Below are 19,737 nucleotides of genomic sequence, written 5' to 3' on the forward strand. Positions count from 1 at the left end.
TTAACCCATAAAATCTTTCTATTGAGAAAACCTTAAACACTTTAAATGGTAAATTTCATTTGATGATGTTTGATAAAATGGCTCGTGTAAACCTAAATTAAATTCTTCCAGAAATTAAACAGCTGAGGCACATGACAAGTGCAGGGAGTGAGAAAGGATAAATGAAACAAAGAGGGGAAAAAAGAGACAAAGAAGTCGAGAGAAATGACATGGTGAAGAAATGGGGACAGAAATGAGAAGCCATTATATGGAAGTCATGGCAGAATGACATTTTCTCAGTGGCTACAGAATGCTTTAAGCAAGATCACTGTTATCCAGCTCAAATTTCCTGTACGTTTTTGTAAAATTGATGGCATCAAGGTAAATGTAGGTAAAGAGATGGTTAAATGGGAATGTGGAAGAAATGTGCAAAATTTAGAAACATTCAAAAGAAACATATTGGATTTAAAGGCATTTTGGAAAATATCTTAAAAGGAAGAGGAAGTCATCATGTTAAAGATTCCTTATTTTAGTTGATCTTTATCAATCTTTAATGCGCATTACAAACAGAATGCTCTGAAACATCCAGAAATATTGTGTACGTTTCCTCTTTTATTTCTGCACTTTGGATTTTGTAACAGGCCTGGAATTTACTAAAAGCTCTTCAGGAAGATATATTTTGAGCAGAGGAAATGTGTAAACAGGTGTGATTCACAGATCAATACACAGAGCTGATGTGCTGACGTGGGACTGATGAAGTTTTTCATTCTCCTTAAGCATTTCCTTTTTTTGTTTGAGGGAAAGAAGCTGATATGTACTACGTTTTCCCACGCACACTGAGCGCTTCACTTGTTAGTGTGTGAAAAACTGATTTAATGGAATATCTCAACTAATTCTCACTTGTGTAACTGTGAATAATCATAGACAATGTGCTAACTAGACTCAGTCATCTTTGCTGGAACTGTTCCAAAAACTGAAGTAGACATGTCTCCTGCTCTCATTTTCCTAGATTTTTTATTTATTAATGTGGATCAAAGTCAGGGATTGTGCAGATATAAAGGAGCCTGCATGCTTCTTTTCATGAACTCATTAAGATGAAATGTTTTAGTCTGTGCCTGGCAATGGACTCCTAGCTGTATTCTCGCCATTTTCAGTGTTCTTGGAAAAGGATCAAGACAAGTGGGTTTTATTGTGAATCCTCTTTAGAACTTGTAAAACTTATATGGTAATGAACTATAGAGCACTAATCCAAGAGAATGGCAAATATGACTACATGAGGTGCAAAATTAATTATATTTTATATTTTTATGTATGTATGTATAAATAAATACGCACATATTCAAGTGCAAAATATGCTTGTAATTTTCAGGTGCTCATTGAATTGGTGTGTGATCATTCAAGGGTGTGTGTTGGGTAGGGTCTTGATTTATCCAAGTGGTTGTTATGGGTGGCACAGATTCACCTACACCATATGGTAGATGGCAGCAGGGTGAACAGTTCATGAGAGGGGTGTGTGGGTCATCCACAATGTTGAAATACTTGAAGATGCAGCACTTGTGTAAGAAAGTCTAAGTGATGGGAAAAAAGAGACCACAATGATCTTCTTAGCTGTCCTTTCAATCCACAGTGCAGTTGCCAAGCCAAACATTGAAACAGCTGGTCAGAATGATATCTATAGTCTCACTGTAAAAGGATGGAAGTGGGGGTTTTTGGTTTTTGGTCTTCTACAGAAAGTAAGGTTGCTCGTGGCTTTCTTCATCCCAGACAAGCAGATGGTGTTGGGGGCATGTGTAGCTTGTTTCACTGTCTTCACCTCTGCACCATTGCTGTGCAGTGGAGGGCAAACACTAGATGCCCACATGAAGTCAACAATCATCATATTTAACTTTTATATTTTTAGAGACATTATGGTATTAATGGGGTAGCTTCCAGCACAAGTTTGAAAGGACTAGCATAGACCTAAAGGACCTCCACAGACACCAGTCCAGCACATTTAACCATTTGTTATCCTTTCTAGTTTAAGAGCACATTTTATTCGGTTGAATTATCAGTGGTCTGTACTGTTTTTTTTGTTTTAGAAAAACTAACTTTTAGGGAGGTGCCATCACCTCAGGAGTTCCGGCAGGGCGATGTGGCTGAGGTTGTGTGTGATGTCACCAGCTCCCCTGTACCTGTGGTGGCATGGTACTACAATAATATGGAGATCACTGAGGACACTGACAGTGAGTCCCTTTTTAATGGTTTGTTATGAGTGCTTTTTGCAAGGAGGAAAAAACCTTTAAGAGGAAAGAAAAATCTGCAATGGATTAATTATGTTTTCAAAGTTCAAAAAGTAATGTATTATAGAAAAAAGTCTCAAGATAATTTTCATTATTCTGCCATTAGGACTGACTCCAAATTCAAAGCAGACTATTTTTAGATTGTAAAATTAAAGTGGTTTGATGGAAGGTTTTATCCTTGGATTTAGAAACTGTGCTATTGATATGACTGTATTGTAATCAAATGCTATTCTCAGCATTAAATAAAGCACCTTTGATCTTTAAAATGTATTTATTTCTTTCATTAATTTGCATTGGATCCTTTTCAGAGTTTCAGCTTCTCCCAAACAACAACTTACAAGTTCAGAGAGTAACTAAAGCAGATGAGGGTGTGTACCGCTGTGAAGCCCGAGTGGAGGCCAGGGGTGAGATTGACTTCAGAGATATCATCCTGGTTGTCAACGGTGAGTTTTTCCATCACAGACAAAGTGCTATAATGGATGTGCAGTGAAAGCTCATAGTGATGCCTGGCAAAAAAATATGGTGTGCATAGAGCGCAAAAAGCAAAAAAGTCACAAAATTGTAGTTTTCTTTCAGGCTAAGTTATTGTCTGTGTGTGCAATTTCCAGTACTTTGGGCAATAGGCATACAATGCGCCATTACTTCTAAAAAATAGGTTTACAGCATGGTTAATATAATTGTAATTTCAGTTTCTGCATTCTATGCTATTACTCATTGCTGATTTTGCTTTCCTCTCTCAAAAAATGGCTCTGTGTAAAAGACCAAGACCTCCTAAATATCAGCCATCATAAAAACGATACTGGAGTTTTGGCTATAGATGAGCTGCAATGATATGGAGAGATTAACCATGATATTTTATGTCTGATGTGATGAGGGTGAACATAGGCCAGAGTCTCTATAGCACCCTGCTGAAATCTCTCCCACTGATCTAATAAGGTTGCTCAATGAGGCATGGCTGATAATCTGGCAGACATGACAACACACATCAGAGGCTAACCTAAAACAAATGAAGCAACCGTACGTACAGCCACCACTGCACTCCGTGTAAACATATTAGTGTGGCTGCTGTTGTGCGTATTAGACTGGCTGAATCAGTTTGAGACATAGGAATAATACTCAAAAAAAAAACACAAAGACTTTTCTGTTTTTATGTATTCGCTTGATTTATGTTCTTTTAATATAAAAAATATATATTGTATTTTTTCCCTGTAACATGTACATGTAACTAAAGACACAAAACTGTAAAATTGCCTTTTTTTATGGCAAGCTGGTCAGTGCTTAATGACTAAAGTTGCTGAGCATTATAAGCTTCAGCCAGATGCTTCACTGACCTGGTTTGATGTCTTTATGCCCAATTATGTCTCATATTAGCAGTACTGTTCCAGTTGGGTTCCTTCATCTGGGAATGAGATCAATTAGATTATAGCCTTTGGAAAATGGCTATTGATTGGCAAGAAAGTCAATTATAATCTGCTTGAACTTTGTTTCATTGCCTGACTAAACCCTGTGTAGAGTGTGTTTTATTTACATGTCTCAGCATTTCCTGTGTGTCTTTGTGGCATTATTCAATAGGAAAACTATTAAGTATTCTAAGTCGATATTTTAGTATAGACATGTTAGATTTCCTTAGGCCTTCCAAATTGTTCTACTTTTTTACAAAACAAAAGCCTCTGGTTGCCAAGCTTCTTCAGAATACTTACCAACACTCTCAATGATGTGAATCATTGTATTGAACATACAAAAAACAAAACATTAATAACCACAGTTTCTATTTTTATGCATCAAAAGTGAGGCAGTGATATATTCACGTGTGTAGACATGCTGCGAGGATATCCAATTAAGCACACTCCTCTCATTATCTGAAAGAAATGCACATCCAGTGATATACAAGTATACTTCATCTACATATTTCACATTTGTATTATAGCAATAATCAAGCAATAATAATCAGCTGACTAATGTAATTGACTAAAGCACTTTCTGTCTTCTTTGGAAGCTTGCAGGATTTTTCTTATGGCAGTATAATTTAACGGCAGTATTACAAAGCAACCAATATCTGAAAAAAAATACACATGAAAGACACGGAAATATGCATGGAATGTGTGCCCAAGGTTTTATATAAATGATTCTTTTAAGTATTACATTTAGCAACAAAAAAAAAGAAAAAGAAATAGACTAGTTTGACCTACTTCCTGCATTCTCTGCTTCCCTTGGTACCATATGCCTTATGCGTTCTGATATATTTTTATGGATGATAGTCAGTGTGACCCTTTAGTACATAGAATTTTAATAATTCGTCAATAAATTTGGAAGTCTGGTATTTATACAGTTAGGTTTGATTAATTATTTACACAGTGCATTTGTATTGTAAAGTTAAAATATTTAAATGCATGTGTGTTTGTGTGTTTGTAATGGCATATCAACTGCCTGATTTACATTTAGTGTAAGTAAGTAAGTAAGTAGTCTATTAGTATTGAAGTGGGGTGACACAAAAAGTGTACAAGCAGAGGACCAAATCTGTGTGCAGTGTTGCTTTGTTGTAAAGAAAGATTTGATTATAAGAGTAATACTTGAACCATTGCTGTCAGCTAATCTGCAATCACTGCTCTTTGAAAGGGCCCCTGTCACAGAAATTCTCCTTATCATCCTGTAGCCTACCTTTCACAATTTCCTTCTAAACGCCTTCTCCACCACAATCATACATCACCAACTGATTGCATTTTCTATCACATAATAACTTTCAGGAAGACTTGGTGGATTAATTTAGACAAGACTGGCAGAAGTTTGTGCATTTCTAAAGAATGACCCATTATGTGTGTTCTGTTTAGTCAACAGGGTGTGCATTTTGGTGTCCCATTATGTGTGTTCTGTTTAGAAAATAGGGTGTGCATTTTTGGTGTCTAATAAAGGAGTAGAGGGATGTTTTCGTTGATCCGATCTGCTGCCAAGGCAGCCTGATACTGACCATGAATAAAACATTCTGTTAATTTAATCTTTTTACCCAAGCTCATACTCCATTAAATGATGTTACATGTTAAATGGAGCATAATTCAAAATGACATCCATTTTAGATGGTAGAGTCCCAAACATTTGTCAACCAAAAACAGTAATGAATAATAAAACAAAGCAGGTAAGTATATGTTGACAAGTGACAGAATATGTTAAAAATTCTTGCTTTGCTAACAAAATACTAGTGTTAAAATAAAAGGTTAGAAAAATATTAAAAAAAAAATTTATTGTTCTCAATTATGTGTTTGTTGTGCATAAACGTTTTTCTTATGCACCATATTCCATCTAAGATCTAATATTTGTAATCTATATGGCCAAACATATGAAAACACCTAACCACCATAAACATATTTAAGTTTTATACTATAAACCAATGCAACCGATTTTTATTTTTTTTGCAAAGGTTTGTGTGAAAGTACTTGAGTGGCCTGCACAGAGCCCTAACCGCAACCTCACTGAAACACCTTTGGGATGAACTGGAATGATTGCTGCACAACAGGGCTTCTCGCCCGACATCAGTGCCCAACCTTTAGTGCTCCTGTGAATGAATGAGCAAAAATCTGCACAGCCACGTTCCAAAATCTAGTGAAAAGCCTTCTCTCAGGAGTGCAGATTGTTATAAGGGCAAAAGGAAACTCAATCTATAATGGGATGTTCACTAAACACACAGGGGTATGACCAGTCATGTGTCCAAACATCTTTGGTCACAGCGAAAAGAAAAGAAAAGAAAAGAAAAGAAAAGAAAAGAAAAAGAAAACAAATCTTCTTACATTATTTTAAGGAGTACTTATGCACATACTGTATCACTGTGAATAATTGAATATGTGGCTAATTTATCAGAATGTCAATGTGGATTCTTTTAGGTCATTTGGCTAACCAACCACTTGACGTTTTGTCCTCCTCATTAACCTTTCACAATATAATAAACTGAACTGGATAGGAAATATTGATTTAAAGCTAGAAAGTGCTTTTGTTTATTTACTCAATCAGCGTTATTTTAAAGTGCAGTCAAGTCAAGGTTGATAATGCATGCATGGAATATGATGACTTAAAGCAGCGGTTTTACATGTGTATCTAGGTGTTAAACCAATACTGTCTTTAAAAAAAAAGTTTCATTTAATTTACTGGGATGGCAGGAGTTTTTATTAAAATAGTATAATAATTATTTTTACACAGTAACAACATTTTATATTATAACTTTAATGAGACATAAGGACACTACAATTACAAGATTTATTTTTAATAACAGATATTTACAGAGAAGTAATTTTTTTTTTTCAGAGTAACAGGTATATTTAATGGCAATCTGGGTCTTTCCCCACAGTTCCTCCAGTGCTGTCTGTTCCACAGCAGTCCTTCAATGCTACAGCAGACTATGGTGAATCTGTGACATTCACCTGCAGGGCTTACGGCTCTCCTGAACCTAATGTTACCTGGCACAGGTATAATCCACTGCATCCTGACACACCTACAGTATTTATTACATCTGACACCCTAAAACCATAAACAGTGGTAATGTGCAGGAAATCCCACCTGTGTAAATCAGCTTATTTGCCTGGATTTTAGAATAAATGAGTGTGATGTTAAGAAACACTTAAATGTGCTGTTCTGTTACAAACAAAAATAAAGAGTTTCCAACTTAAAGATTTTGTGCCATAAAACATATTTTTCTCATAGGAGATAAGAGTTTTTGCCAGATGATCTGAGTAATCCGAGATAGAATTGGGTAGCAGGAAAAGGTCCATAATACACATTTGTATTTTGAATGCATACTTTTCACCTCTAATGTGTGGGTTTTGAGTGACAGGCGACCCAACATGTTAATTACAGGCCTTCAATCACTGTAATTACGTCTACTGAGATTGGCAAGAGAAGAAGAAGAATCTGATTGGTGCCAAGAACTGGCGCATGCTGACCTTTTATGAATGAATCTAACCAAACGCTAGGAGACACTGAGACAGCATTGGCAATTAAAGTACACCTGCTAAAACCTAAATTTCAATTGTATTTCAGGTAGACTTTATTTATATATTTGTAATCATTATTAGAGTTAAATAAAATATGAGTAATTTGTTTGGGTTTTTTTTGCAGGGTTTTTTTTTCCAAAGGCTCTGACCTTATTATAACCATGACTGTACTTTAATTGTATGAACAAGACTAGTTCAGTTATATATCATACTACTCACAATGCAATCATCCTGCCCTATAGCATTAGCACAGTATTAATCCTGAATTTAATAGACTACTCAATTGCTAGTGCACACTTTTATCTAGAGAGCTTGATTTATATGTTTACGTTTCACAATGTGTAGAGAAATAACTGAATAAAACATGGCTATTTTGAAATGTAGTTTGCTTTGTTTGTGTTTTTGTGTTTGTTTTTTTTTTTACTTTATGCTATGTTATTGTTTGTGCTTTTGCATTCAGAGTAGTAATGTTTCTGTACCAGGCTAGACATGTTTGCCGTCTTATGTCTGGTAGGAAGGGAGTTGAACTCCAAGAGTCAGAGAAGTATGTAATGCGAGCCCGCGGAACCACACTCACTATTCACAACATTAAGCAGGACGACGGTGGCTCCTACACCTGCAAGGCCTCCAACAAGGCTGGCGATGTGCAGCGGGAAATTTTCCTCAAAGTTTTCGGTAAGGACTGTTTTTGGTACACGTGCAAAAAAATATTTATGACGATATAATAGGGCAATACAATCTTTTAAACATATCAATCCATATTTTTTTCTAAATTGAATTTTTTTTATGTCAAGTTTATCATAAGTAATATTATAAGTCAGGATGTAAAAAGAGTGGCACCAAATATAACCATTCTTACCAATTAAGGTACATATAATTAGTAGAGCGTAACATTTACATTTGTTGTATTTGGCAGATGTTGTTACCCAGAGCTACTTGCAATTAGCTAATGCCCAGCAGTGGCAGATTGATGTTTCTAGGATTTGAGCTTACAACCTTCCTATCAAAAGTCTACCATCTTAACCACTGAGCTAACAATTTCCACACTATTAAAATAAAGTGATGATAGATCAAAACTGATAGATCAAAACAGTCACTCAGACACTCAATTTGCATGATATATATTAAGGAGAGAATACTACATGATCAAGACATGTATGTTCATGTCTGCTTTCATTTGTCTGTGTAATAAATGTACTCCTGTTTATTTATATATTCACCTTAGACAAATATCATTTTCTTTTTCATTTTTTTTTCATATTGTTATGTTGTGGTCTGCCAAGACAAATGAGATAAGTATAAATGTAATTTTTCATGTTGCTTAAAATCGTTTTATTCACAGCAAATTTTGCACCTACTTGGGGCTTGATGTAAATCTTTAAAGTTATAACTTCAGGCTATATTTGAACTATGCCATTTTGTACATCTCTTCCTTTTATAGCAGTTGTTAGACTTGAATATACTGGCGATTTACATTCAAATCAAATTACAATAAAGCTTGTGCTCAGCTGGTACACATGGCTATACATCTGCTTGTGTAGTTAAATATGTTACATAACGTGTATATGTGTATATAACACAACGCAGGTAATATAAAAATATTGCTGCGTCCATAGACGTTATATATTCTTAATAGAGAAGAGACAATTCTGCTGAGCAGGAGGACTTTTTTTTATTCTTTTTTTTGTCATCATCCTACCACATTCAGCCTTCCAGTTTTCCTTCCATAAACAGGTTCTTAAAATAATTTAAGAAAATAGGTGATGCACTCTTTATGGCCAAGAATTTCAATTTAGGTTTTCATGAAGCTGCCAGCATCCTCTCAGATTATTCAGATAGCAGCTTGTCAGTTCATGTAAATTTATGGAGATTTATTCTGTAGTCATCAAAATCCTTTCGATGTGCAAGCAAAGGACATTCTTCGACATTCTTCAGATAGTTCATTTCAATGATGCCTATTTATTGCATGGGAGCTTAGTTAGCAAAGGGTGATGGGAAACGTAGTTTTAACTTAACATTTATCTTATTTGTTTTATTTCTTCATACTAATAAGACCTATTTCTCAATTTAATAATGTGCATATGAAAGTCTTAGGTTTGAAATCCCTTGACATGCTGTAATAGTCTCATAGGACTGCAAGTTTGAAAGTTATCATTTATTCTCTGTACTGAGTACTGTCAAACATTAGACACCAGCCATTTATTTTTCTGATCTGATCATATAATTAGTTTTGCACACTAATGAACAATGTCTAAACTGAAAACACAGTTTCTCTGATTTATCTTTGTACTGTCAAGAGCAAGATTTCGTTGTTGGAGTAATTTATTTTGAACATATCAGGAGACATATCAAAAACAGAACCGCCCCATGGGACTGTTTCATGTGTATTGATGCAATCTCAGGGGCTATAAATATAAATATTTTATGATAATAATAGTGATCTGTTAAAGAAAGCCTGTTATGTTTGTTTAAGGTAAATGCTGCAATGCAGTTTTGCTCACTTTGAGCAGGAAAGTGTTAATCTCCTAATCAACAATCCCACAAAAAAGCATCATCATCTAAGCATAAGTAATTGTGTTTGTATGTGTGTGTATTCAAGCATGTGTGGTGCCTCCAGAACGGTTGACAGCCAACTGTCTATATTATTAATAGTACAATACATTAAACATTTCAAAACATTTCCATGGCTTATTCTTGTTTAAATCACGTGTTTTACTGTATACTTCATATAACTATATTATGGGTGGTCTGTTTTACTCTGCTTGTAGTCCAACCACATATCACTAAGCTGAGGAATGTAACAGCTGTGGAAGGTAGTGCTGCTATGATCTCCTGTAAAGCTGAGGGTGAACCCCTGCCAGAGATCTCCTGGAGGAGAGCCAGCGATGGATTGAGCTTCTCTTATGGAAAAAAGGTAAAACTCTAGACAGGCACTGATACAGGTAGAGGTACAGCTGAACCTGATAATGGTAAGCAGTCATTTGTTTTGAATAAACACAATAATGCAATGTGCTTCTATAGTGAGTCATGAGAGACCATCAAAAAAAGTCTGATGTAACCTGCCATGATATAAATTTGTGAAATACAAACGAGAAATGAGTAATCATGATGTATTCATTGCATCAGAATATGTTTGCTGTGTACTGTCTTTGCATATTTAAATATAGCTCCCCAATGTTTCACAAAATTCTGTGCCTTTCAATTTGGTGAGAAGGCATGTCAATTGATTGATGCACTCATTGTCTAATGTGTGAGCTGCATTTTTTTAAATGCACCAACCCTGGTCAGAACTGTTAGAGTCACCAGTGACCAGTGCTGCATGGAGGAGCTGGTTCACTTTCTTCCTCCATGTTCTGTGTCTGCACTGAATAAAAATGCGTCCTGCACAATAGTTAATTCAACAGGGACGCCGAGTCTGATAACATGACAAGAAGAGGAGCTGTCAAAGGGCATTAGAATGCCATAAAAGCATAGTTGTTAGGCTGCAACAATGGAGGTAAATGGAGTTGCTTTTCAGTGAAGCAGTCTGTGGATCTTTGACAGGAGCTTTATAAAATACCCTGCCACCATGCTTAATCTAGCAGCGACTGCTTGGCAAGCAATTTAAATGGCCTGCCTGATGGGAAAGGTAAAGAGCAATCAAGAAGGGATGTATTGCAAAGAAGAAGCACCTCCAGTTACCCCCTGTTGGTATAACTGAATTCACAATATGGCTGTATAGTTACAGTGCAATTTCTGAACCCTGTATTTCTGTATAAATTTGACCTAAAATGTGATCGGATCTTACTCTATGTCATAAAACTAGATAAAGAAAACCAAATTAATAAAGGATGCAAAAACTTTATAGTTATTATTATAGTTATAGTTATATAGACATTTTAACATTATAACCAGTCAAGTGAATAACACTGATTATCTCTTTATCATGGCACGTGTTAGTGGGTTGGATATATTAGGCAAGATGTGAACATTTTGTCCTCATTTGACATGTTAAAAACAGGATAAATGGGCAAGCGTAAGCATTTGTTTGTCAAAGTTTGACAAAGTTTGACCAGGGCCAAATTGTGATGGCTAGATGACTGGGTCAGAGCATCTCCAGAACTGCAGCTCTTGTGGGCTGTAGTGGTCAGTATCTATCAAAAGTGGTACAAGGAAGGAACAGTGTTGAACTGCCGACATGTATATTGTATATGTGTATATTGCAATAATTATTATTATATAGTTTTAAGCTAAATTATTCAACAAAATATATTTTGCCTGAAAAACCTTTGATTTCACTTACTGGTGTTACACCATAATATGCAATCAATTAAACCAAACTTTTATGGGTTTTTTTTACTTCTGTCCGGCATTTAAGCATAAAAGAAATGGAATTAAGGATAAAAATAAAACAACAAAAAGAAGGTAGATAAATAAAAAGTATAAACTATATAAAATATATGAAAATATATGGGAAATATATGTATATACATAGATGCATATGGTAGATATTGACAGTACAAATTAAAGTGATTTAGTGATTGTCCTTAAAGTGTCAATGTGCAGTATGATGTGGTATAAGTGCCACTGTGCTGTGCAAGTCCAGAGTTAAAGTGACAGTCCAGAGTTAAAGTGTGTGTGTCATAGTGCAAAAAAAGAAGAAGATGGAAAGAGAGAGGTCCAGTACTAGACCCTGGGTGTTTCCTGGTTTAAACTGTGAATGGCCTGTGGGAAAAAAGCTTCTCTTCATTCTCTCTGAGTTTGCTTTCAAGGAGCGGAATCGCTTCCCTGAACGCAACAAAGAGAATAGTCCATTGTTGGGATGACTGAGGTCCTTCACGATCTTCCTGGCCCTGGTCTGGCACCGCTTGCTGTAGATGTCCTGCAGGTCAGGGAGCTCGGTGTGGATGGTACGCTCAGCTGCACCACCCTCTGGAGGGCTCGCCTGTCCAGGTTTTTAGTCCCCTGTAGGTAGGCCGTCTCATTGTTGTTGGAGATCAGGCCAACCACAACAGTGTCGTCAGCAAACTTGATGATGGTAGTGGAGTTGGAGGTGGCCACACAGTCATATGTGTACGAATCGTGGAGGGAATTATGGTGTTGAACGCTGAACTGTAGTACACAAACAGCATTTTTGCAGGTCCTTAAATTACCTTTTTTGGGGGTTATGGTCTGGACATAGCCATTCTGAAATTTTACATTTATTTTGCTTCAACTATTTCTTTGTAGATGTGATTGTGCACTTAGGTTTGTTGCCTTTCTGCATGACCCACTTCAGTTTCAGTTTACAGTTTACACTGTAGAATTTGCAATCCAGACTTTATAGGTCACTCAGGAATAGCAAGCTATTCTGGACCTGAGGCAGCAGAGCCCCAAATCATGATACTGCCATCCCATGCTTCCCAGTTAGAATGCACTTCTTAAGTTGAAATGAAGTTTTATGTTAGATGTTTTTTTTTTAGTAGTAACATCAGTAACATTGACAACGCAAGAGTGGTCTGTAAATCCGTAGATGTTACCCTGTGGTTCTTTTTGATTTCCCATAATATTAATAGTTGTGCATTCTGCTAGATGAACACTAATTGGGTGAATTAAATTGCTGTTAAATTTCTGCCATTTGTATATAATCTGCTTAACAGTAGAATGGTGAAGACCAAATTCTGTAAAAGGTTTTTAGTAACTTTACCAGCCTGGTGAGCATTGATAACTCTCTTCCTGAAGTTACTCTGGTTATTTTAATCTAGGTTAAGGACTGATCACAATTTTGGTCAAATTCATGAAGTTTATCATCAGTTTAGTTTACTGGTATGAGTACCAGTAGTTGTAGTAGTAATAGAAGCATTAGCATTACTAGTAGCAGTAGTAAAAGCAATAGTAATAGCATTAGCAGTAATAGCAGTATTAGTGGCAGTAGTAGCCTCTAGTAGTATTGAGTCTAGTATATAATTGCCTATTTGCAAATATTACAACATCTTTTCTTTTCATTTTTAACTAATTAAACATGGTATTTAGATACCTATATTGTATTTAATATTCAGTGCTCAAAACCTTCAAAACCCTCAAAATCTTCAAATATTGCGCTAATATAAAGGGCCATGTGTTTGTGGTTTTAGAGTCCAGACGACCGTGTGGAGGTGCGTGGGCATCATGGTGAGTCCATGCTGACCATCGTGGGTGTGGGCCTGTCTGACTGGGGCCGTTTTGACTGTGAAGCTCTCAGCAGAATTGGAGGACATCAGAAGAGCATGTTCCTGGATATCGAGTGTGAGTGTATATTACTCACAGAAATCCCACACAAGCACACACTGTCACAATTGTGTATTCCAGACACATGTACACACATGACAACTCTTAATCACACCAGCAGGAGATAAGAATCTGGGAAATATTCCCATTCCTCCTCCAGCCCATTCTGTTGTAAAAAGTACCATGTGCTATCCTTTTCAAACTGGAGTGTTTTTAGTTAGTCTATAATGCATTTGAAGGATTGAAGGCATTTAACCAATCACTGGGGCTTCATCTGTTCTGAAGGGTTTCATTAGTTTCACAGAGAGAGATCCTGAATTATTGCTACTACATATTCAAAAATGACCCAGGTGACAGAAAATCTCCATGGATAATGTTAAATATCTATCTCATCTTTACGTTAGGCACAGTGTGGTGACACATTTCTATATTCCATCAATAAAGTAAGAACAGATTATCCAGTGGAGTGACACTGGTAGATGGGGAGAGCACTGGGAGGTGGGTGGATTAACATTAACTGTGAATGTATTCTAAATGGGACTCAGTGGAGTGTATTATCCAACAGTGGCACTCATTAACTCAGCGATTTAGTTGCCTGCCTATAGTGACACAGGAGACAGCATCAATCTCTATTATGGAAAAAGCAGGTGTGTCCATTGGAGAGTGTACATATCTGAGAGAGAAGCAGAGAAAAGCCTTTGGAAAGTGAATATGATGGGCAGTGACTGTAGATTGTTTAGGTTGTTTTAGTAAATTGCACTACTACATATTTAGATAGATGCCATGTCTGTAAACCCAGCTGCATGCAAGTTCCCAGATGCATTTTTTGGTTATCATGTGCGTATCTGCAGACACACTCACATCTGTGACAGTCACAGAGTTTAGTCTCTTCCAGTGGTTTTACCTGTGCCAGTGAGCTCTTGGATTATATATTTGAATTTCTGCTCAAAATTAACTCTGGGCATCTGATCTCAGTTCTGTTTTCCACGATAGTCTATAGCCAGGTTTTTAGTGTTCCAACTAGCTAATGGCTTTTTATTTTTTAACAGATGCGCCCAAGTTCCAGACTAATCACACCATCTTTTTCTCATGGGAGGGGAACCCGGTAAATATCAGTTGTGAGGTGATGTCCAACCCTGTGGCCACTATGCTGTGGCGGCGAGACAAGATGACCATCCCTACTGAAGGCACAGCTAACATGCGAGTACACAGTGCTCCTGGCAAATCGTTGCTAGAGGTACTTACACACGGCCACATCTGCACTTGTTATATCAATTACTGAAGGTAACTGATATGCACAGTAATTCATTCTTTGATTGTCTAAACTGTTAGTCTAATCTACTTCATGCTCGAAGCAGATTTGTTTCAAGGTATAGCTCAGATCCAATTCATTCCAACCAGTGATAAATTGGGTCACCATTTTTCTCTAAGTGCACTCTCATTTATCCAGGTCACTCCCATGTCAGACCGGGATTTTGGCCGATACAACTGCACAGCCAGAAACAACATTGGCATGCGGTTTCAGGAGTTCATCTTGGCTCAGGCAGGTTAGTAGACTGCCCCTTTCCAAAAGCCAAAGGTTCACTTCTCACTGTCTCTGAAGTAGAATTTCTTAGTCAACTCTTAATAGTAGAAGAACTCAGGAGGACTTACAGCTCCTGCTGTGTGATTATGGAAATGCCTCTTGGCACATTTGTGAATTTTTACATATTGATTGTACAAATCACCATTAATCAAAGTGTCTCAGTATAGTCCTTAATTCCCCAGACATAAACTACATTTGTCAAGATGCAAATATTTGGTACACATGTCTCCTTTTCCATCTCATTATACAACACCTTCCTTTCCTCTAAATAGATTCAGCTTATAGATAGCAATTCATAATGTTTGAAGAAAACATTTGATTTTAAAAAGCTGGCATTGCTATTTATAAAATGGAATGATTTATTACTTTAACCACATAAACATACAGTAGTGAATATAAAATATTAAATATCAGACATATATGCAAACACACACACACACAACACAAACACACACACACACACACACACACACACACACACACACACAAACACATAGTATTCCTGTCAAAACAAGCAGAGGGCACTCTATATTTACTTAGAGTGTCTCAGAGACTCTACTGGGTGGTCCAACCCACAAGCGGAGAAACACCAGAGCATTAAAATCTTAGAGTAATACTCAGTCAAATGCATATTTATATTTCCCTCTCATTTCTGCCACACTAAATCACAAACACTCACCAACTCTCTCATGTTTTTAAAAGGCCATTTAATTTTTCTTGCTTGCCATTCTCTCACTTATAATCTCCGTCTCCATTATTTGTCCCTGTCTCTCTCCCTCTCTTTTTCTCTCTCTTTCTCTCCCTTGATAGAGGTAGGTGATTGTAATTCAGCTCAGGATGTCTGCTCATGCTCAGCAAGGGAAAATGAAGGGAGAGATCCTAAAGGCGATTGTGACTGGCTCAAATGCCTGAATGAAACCTTTTACTGCCTCTGTATGGGACAGTTTACAACAATTGTGATTACTTTGAAAGGATATGATACCAACTAAACGTTGGAGAGTACACAGTGTTAAAAATGATTTTTTTTCTTTTTATTTATAAGTTTCAGTAAGCAAAGAAAACAGGTTTACTGGAGGAGCTAAAATATTGTATGCCTTTGTAGTTCAAGAGATTTGTAGAATCGGTGCCAAGGTACATTGTCACTATTCTGGCAGCTTATCAAGGCTCCACACCTTACTAAAACACTTTTTTGTTTTGTTTTTTTGTCTCAAAAACACTTGTGGGTAACCCACTGTATGCTTAAACAGATTATACCATTTAAAAAACCTAGGCATGATGGTATGCATGTAGCCCAGATTATTTAAATGATTTGTATATAAAAAATAATAAATAAATACAAATTATTACTGAAACATTTTAACTAGATGTTTTATTGTTTCAAGCTGTTTTATTCTTGTAACCTTTTTTTTTTTTTATCCAAAAAGCCAGGATAATGTACTCCATTATATACTCAAGATCAGGTTGGCTGTTTATGTTCTACTTGTTCCTGCCTGTTTCAGATGTTCCATCTAACCCATACTCGGTGCATCTTAGCTCCGTGGCACAGCGCACAGCTACCGTCACATTTATGAAGCCAGACTCTCATGGTGGAGTTCCTATTGGCCATTACCTGGTCAGATACAAAGACATCAGTTCAAATGAGTGGAGAGATGTGAAGTCACATGGAACACAAAGTGAGTGACAATCTCCTACTATCAGATCCTCATTACTAGGTAACATGTGTGACTAGTACAGTATATTGACATGCTACAATATGAAAAATATTTTATGTAAAAAGTTTGTTACATTTTGCGGGGATAAATAGTCTGTTTCCACAAACACACAAATATTAAAGATGCTTGTTTGAAAAAGGGGGAAAAAATGACCTTAAAAGTTCACTTGCCTTGAGGGCCTGAGTTAGCGAGTCATCCTAAGTGTTGGCCAAGATTGCAATGTTTCTGGATCCCAAATTGATTTTTCCTGCACAACACTCAGAAAGGCTTGCGGGAACATAAAGGACAAATCAGACAGCCAGATAAGCAAGCTCAACTACTTAAAAGGCTCAGAGCTAATATCCATAATGCTGAGAAGAGTTGTGCCAAAGAGGCATGATTGAGCAAAAGAATAATTGGACATTGCAAACCTTGGTCATGATTGAGGAAAGCAATCAGAATTTTGATATTGAGGCCTCAATCTATATTTATTTCAAGTGTCAGTTAAATCCATTCTCTTGCTTTTTTTCTATTCTCTCCATCTCTCTTCTAACTTGCTATCACTACCTCACTGTCTTCCATCTTACAGCAATAGTGCTGCTCACAAACCTTGAGCCCAACACTACATATGAGGTTCGAGTGGCAGCAGTGAATGGAAAAGGCCAAGGGGAGTTTAGTCGCACAGAGAGCTTTCAGACATTGCCCATTCGTGAGTATACAGTATTCCAGTCAATAAAGCAAATTCTTCAGTTGCATGATATGTTTTTTCATCTTAAAAGAATCTAGACTACTGCATACGGCACACAGTTATGTCAGTAATGTATATTGTTATATATTGTAAATTGACGTGATGGTAATTTTTTACTTATGTGTCTACTTATGTCAAAAATAAACATATTTTAACTTTTCACTGATAGTCCAACATGAGGGTTTTTGTGATTTATGGGTAAGAAAAATGTTCTAAACCAAGATTTGTTTTTAATTTGTTTTGCATATATGCTAGCCATCAGAAGGATCTGAAATGTGAATACATTTTATATCCAATGTGACTAGTTTTTTTTTTTTCATGGTAATTATGCAATGAATAATACAAAACGATGTTCATTTATAGAAAATAATCTGAATAATCCTATGCAATTTTAATTTCCTATAAAAGCATTCACTGTTTTTTTTAGTTGTTGTTGTCAATAAATGGTTATTTATAAAAAATGACATATTATGCTTTTTGCCCATTAATACAGTCATTAGGTTTAATGTCAATGAAATAAAATCATGATATTGCTTATATTTGAGCAGGAACATCCAGTTGTTGGTTTTTTTTACCAGTTTCTCTCCTTTCTCACTTGAAATTAATATGACAAAAATTGCAAAGTTACAGTATGTTACGAAGAAACCTTAAAGCTCTTTACATAGCCCTTAATATTTTACTGTTTTTATATGTTTTAATATGTTTATGTGGAGCATCTGCCATTAATGTCTCTGTATACATTAATTTTTAAACGAACAAATAACAAATATAAACCATACATTAATTTTTAAACTAACAAATAACAAATATAAACCATAACTACTTTTATTATAGAGAAATATTCATATATTTACCAATTAGAATAAAACAATACAACAATAGGTGCTGTATGGTGAATGTTTTATGCATTTATATTGTTTATAATTAAATAGAGAGCATTCTCCAATTGTAAAGCATTTTCATATGTGTTGCAGGAGAGCCGAGTCCCCCATTAGTGCAGGGTCAAAGGTGCATTGGAAAGGCCTACAGACTGGGCCTGGTTAAACAGGACGATGGTGGCATGCCCATCCTGGAGTATATTGTCAAATACAAAACAGTGAGTCATAAACATTTCTTCACAACTTTTCTTTTTATACAAACTTGACTTAACAAATTAATTACTCTTTGCTATTTTTTAGTTAACAAATCAGAAAATTTGTGTCATTCAGCCAATGACTATTAACAGAGTTATTATAGGGAGCTATAAATGTCAACATGTATGCAAGCAAGTATTACTGCTTTAGATAAAACGTAAAAAAGTAATTTTTTTCTTCCAGACATAAAGATAAGAGCGGGTTGCAAAAATAGGTTCTTAAAGATGCATGTGTTTCAACAGCAAAGAATATGACTGCACTGCTAGTACAAAGTAGTAGACTTGTTTTTAGAAGGGTTCACCCTGCACTAGAAATGCTTGAAGTGGGGTGTGTGTAGGTGCTTTATCATCCTTACCACTCTCTATTACTCTCCAATTAGTCTCTAAAAGGTGAGCTGTTCCTCTCTGTCAATCACTAAAGTGGTGCAGAAGTGGCTGTCACTTTCAGTCATCCCCATACAACACATTATTTATCAGATCCAAAAAAGTCCCATGTCCTCACACAGCCCATACCATATCACTCAACTCTAAATGGAGTAGTACATCAAATGTGAAAATATGCACACTTAATTATATTAATATGTGGAAAAGCTGGCATTGCATTGGAGCACTGTAGTGAGTGTAGCTTTCCAAAGCAGCAGCCTTATCAGCAAAACACGAAATCCTTTTTTTTTTTTAACTAAGATAAGGACATTGTTCCCCTAAGAAATGCTAATTAAGCCAGCAGGTGTGTTTGTGTGCGTGTGTACGCATGTGAGTCTATCTGTCTGTCTGTGCAAGTGTACCTGTGTTTGTGTGTATACTCATTAAAAAGTTGCTCTGATTTTGGTGTATAGCTTGTTTATGGGATTAGGAGCTGCTGTTGAAAAATCTGTGTTTACAGATCGCTGAACCCTAGAGGACATCTAGCTTTGTCCTTCTATCCCTCAATTTCAATGCTGCTGCCCCTAATTTAGTCAGTCTCATGTCAAATCCTTCCCTCTTCTGTGACCCACATGGGTCCATCATCCACCTCATCTTCTCTCTTTCCATCTCTCTCCATCTCTCTCCATCTCTCTCTCTCTCTCTCTCTCTCTCTCTTACTTTCTCTCACTCTCTCTAGCTTTCTCTCTTTCTATCCTT

The 19,737-nt window shown here is 36.3% G+C and overlaps 1 protein-coding gene across 2 annotated transcripts in view; it reads left to right on the plus strand.

Moving 5' to 3' along the window:
- Positions 1-19,737, plus strand: part of ncam2 (neural cell adhesion molecule 2) — a 182,308-nt gene that overhangs the window by 139,510 nt on the left and 23,061 nt on the right. For both annotated transcript variants that reach the window (XM_046845810.1, XM_046845811.1), the window contains exons 4-14: positions 2,058-2,201; positions 2,567-2,701; positions 6,592-6,709; positions 7,749-7,909; positions 10,003-10,148; positions 13,327-13,477; positions 14,509-14,696; positions 14,910-15,006; positions 16,544-16,717; positions 17,325-17,444; positions 18,458-18,579. In XM_046845810.1, coding sequence (XP_046701766.1) covers positions 2,058-2,201; positions 2,567-2,701; positions 6,592-6,709; positions 7,749-7,909; positions 10,003-10,148; positions 13,327-13,477; positions 14,509-14,696; positions 14,910-15,006; positions 16,544-16,717; positions 17,325-17,444; positions 18,458-18,579 — 1,556 coding nt within the window. The remainder of the gene's footprint in view (positions 1-2,057; positions 2,202-2,566; positions 2,702-6,591; positions 6,710-7,748; positions 7,910-10,002; positions 10,149-13,326; positions 13,478-14,508; positions 14,697-14,909; positions 15,007-16,543; positions 16,718-17,324; positions 17,445-18,457; positions 18,580-19,737) is intronic.

Source organism: Silurus meridionalis, chromosome 3, assembly GCF_014805685.1.
Source record: "Silurus meridionalis isolate SWU-2019-XX chromosome 3, ASM1480568v1, whole genome shotgun sequence".
NCBI classification, from domain to species: Eukaryota; Metazoa; Chordata; class Actinopteri; order Siluriformes; family Siluridae; genus Silurus; species Silurus meridionalis.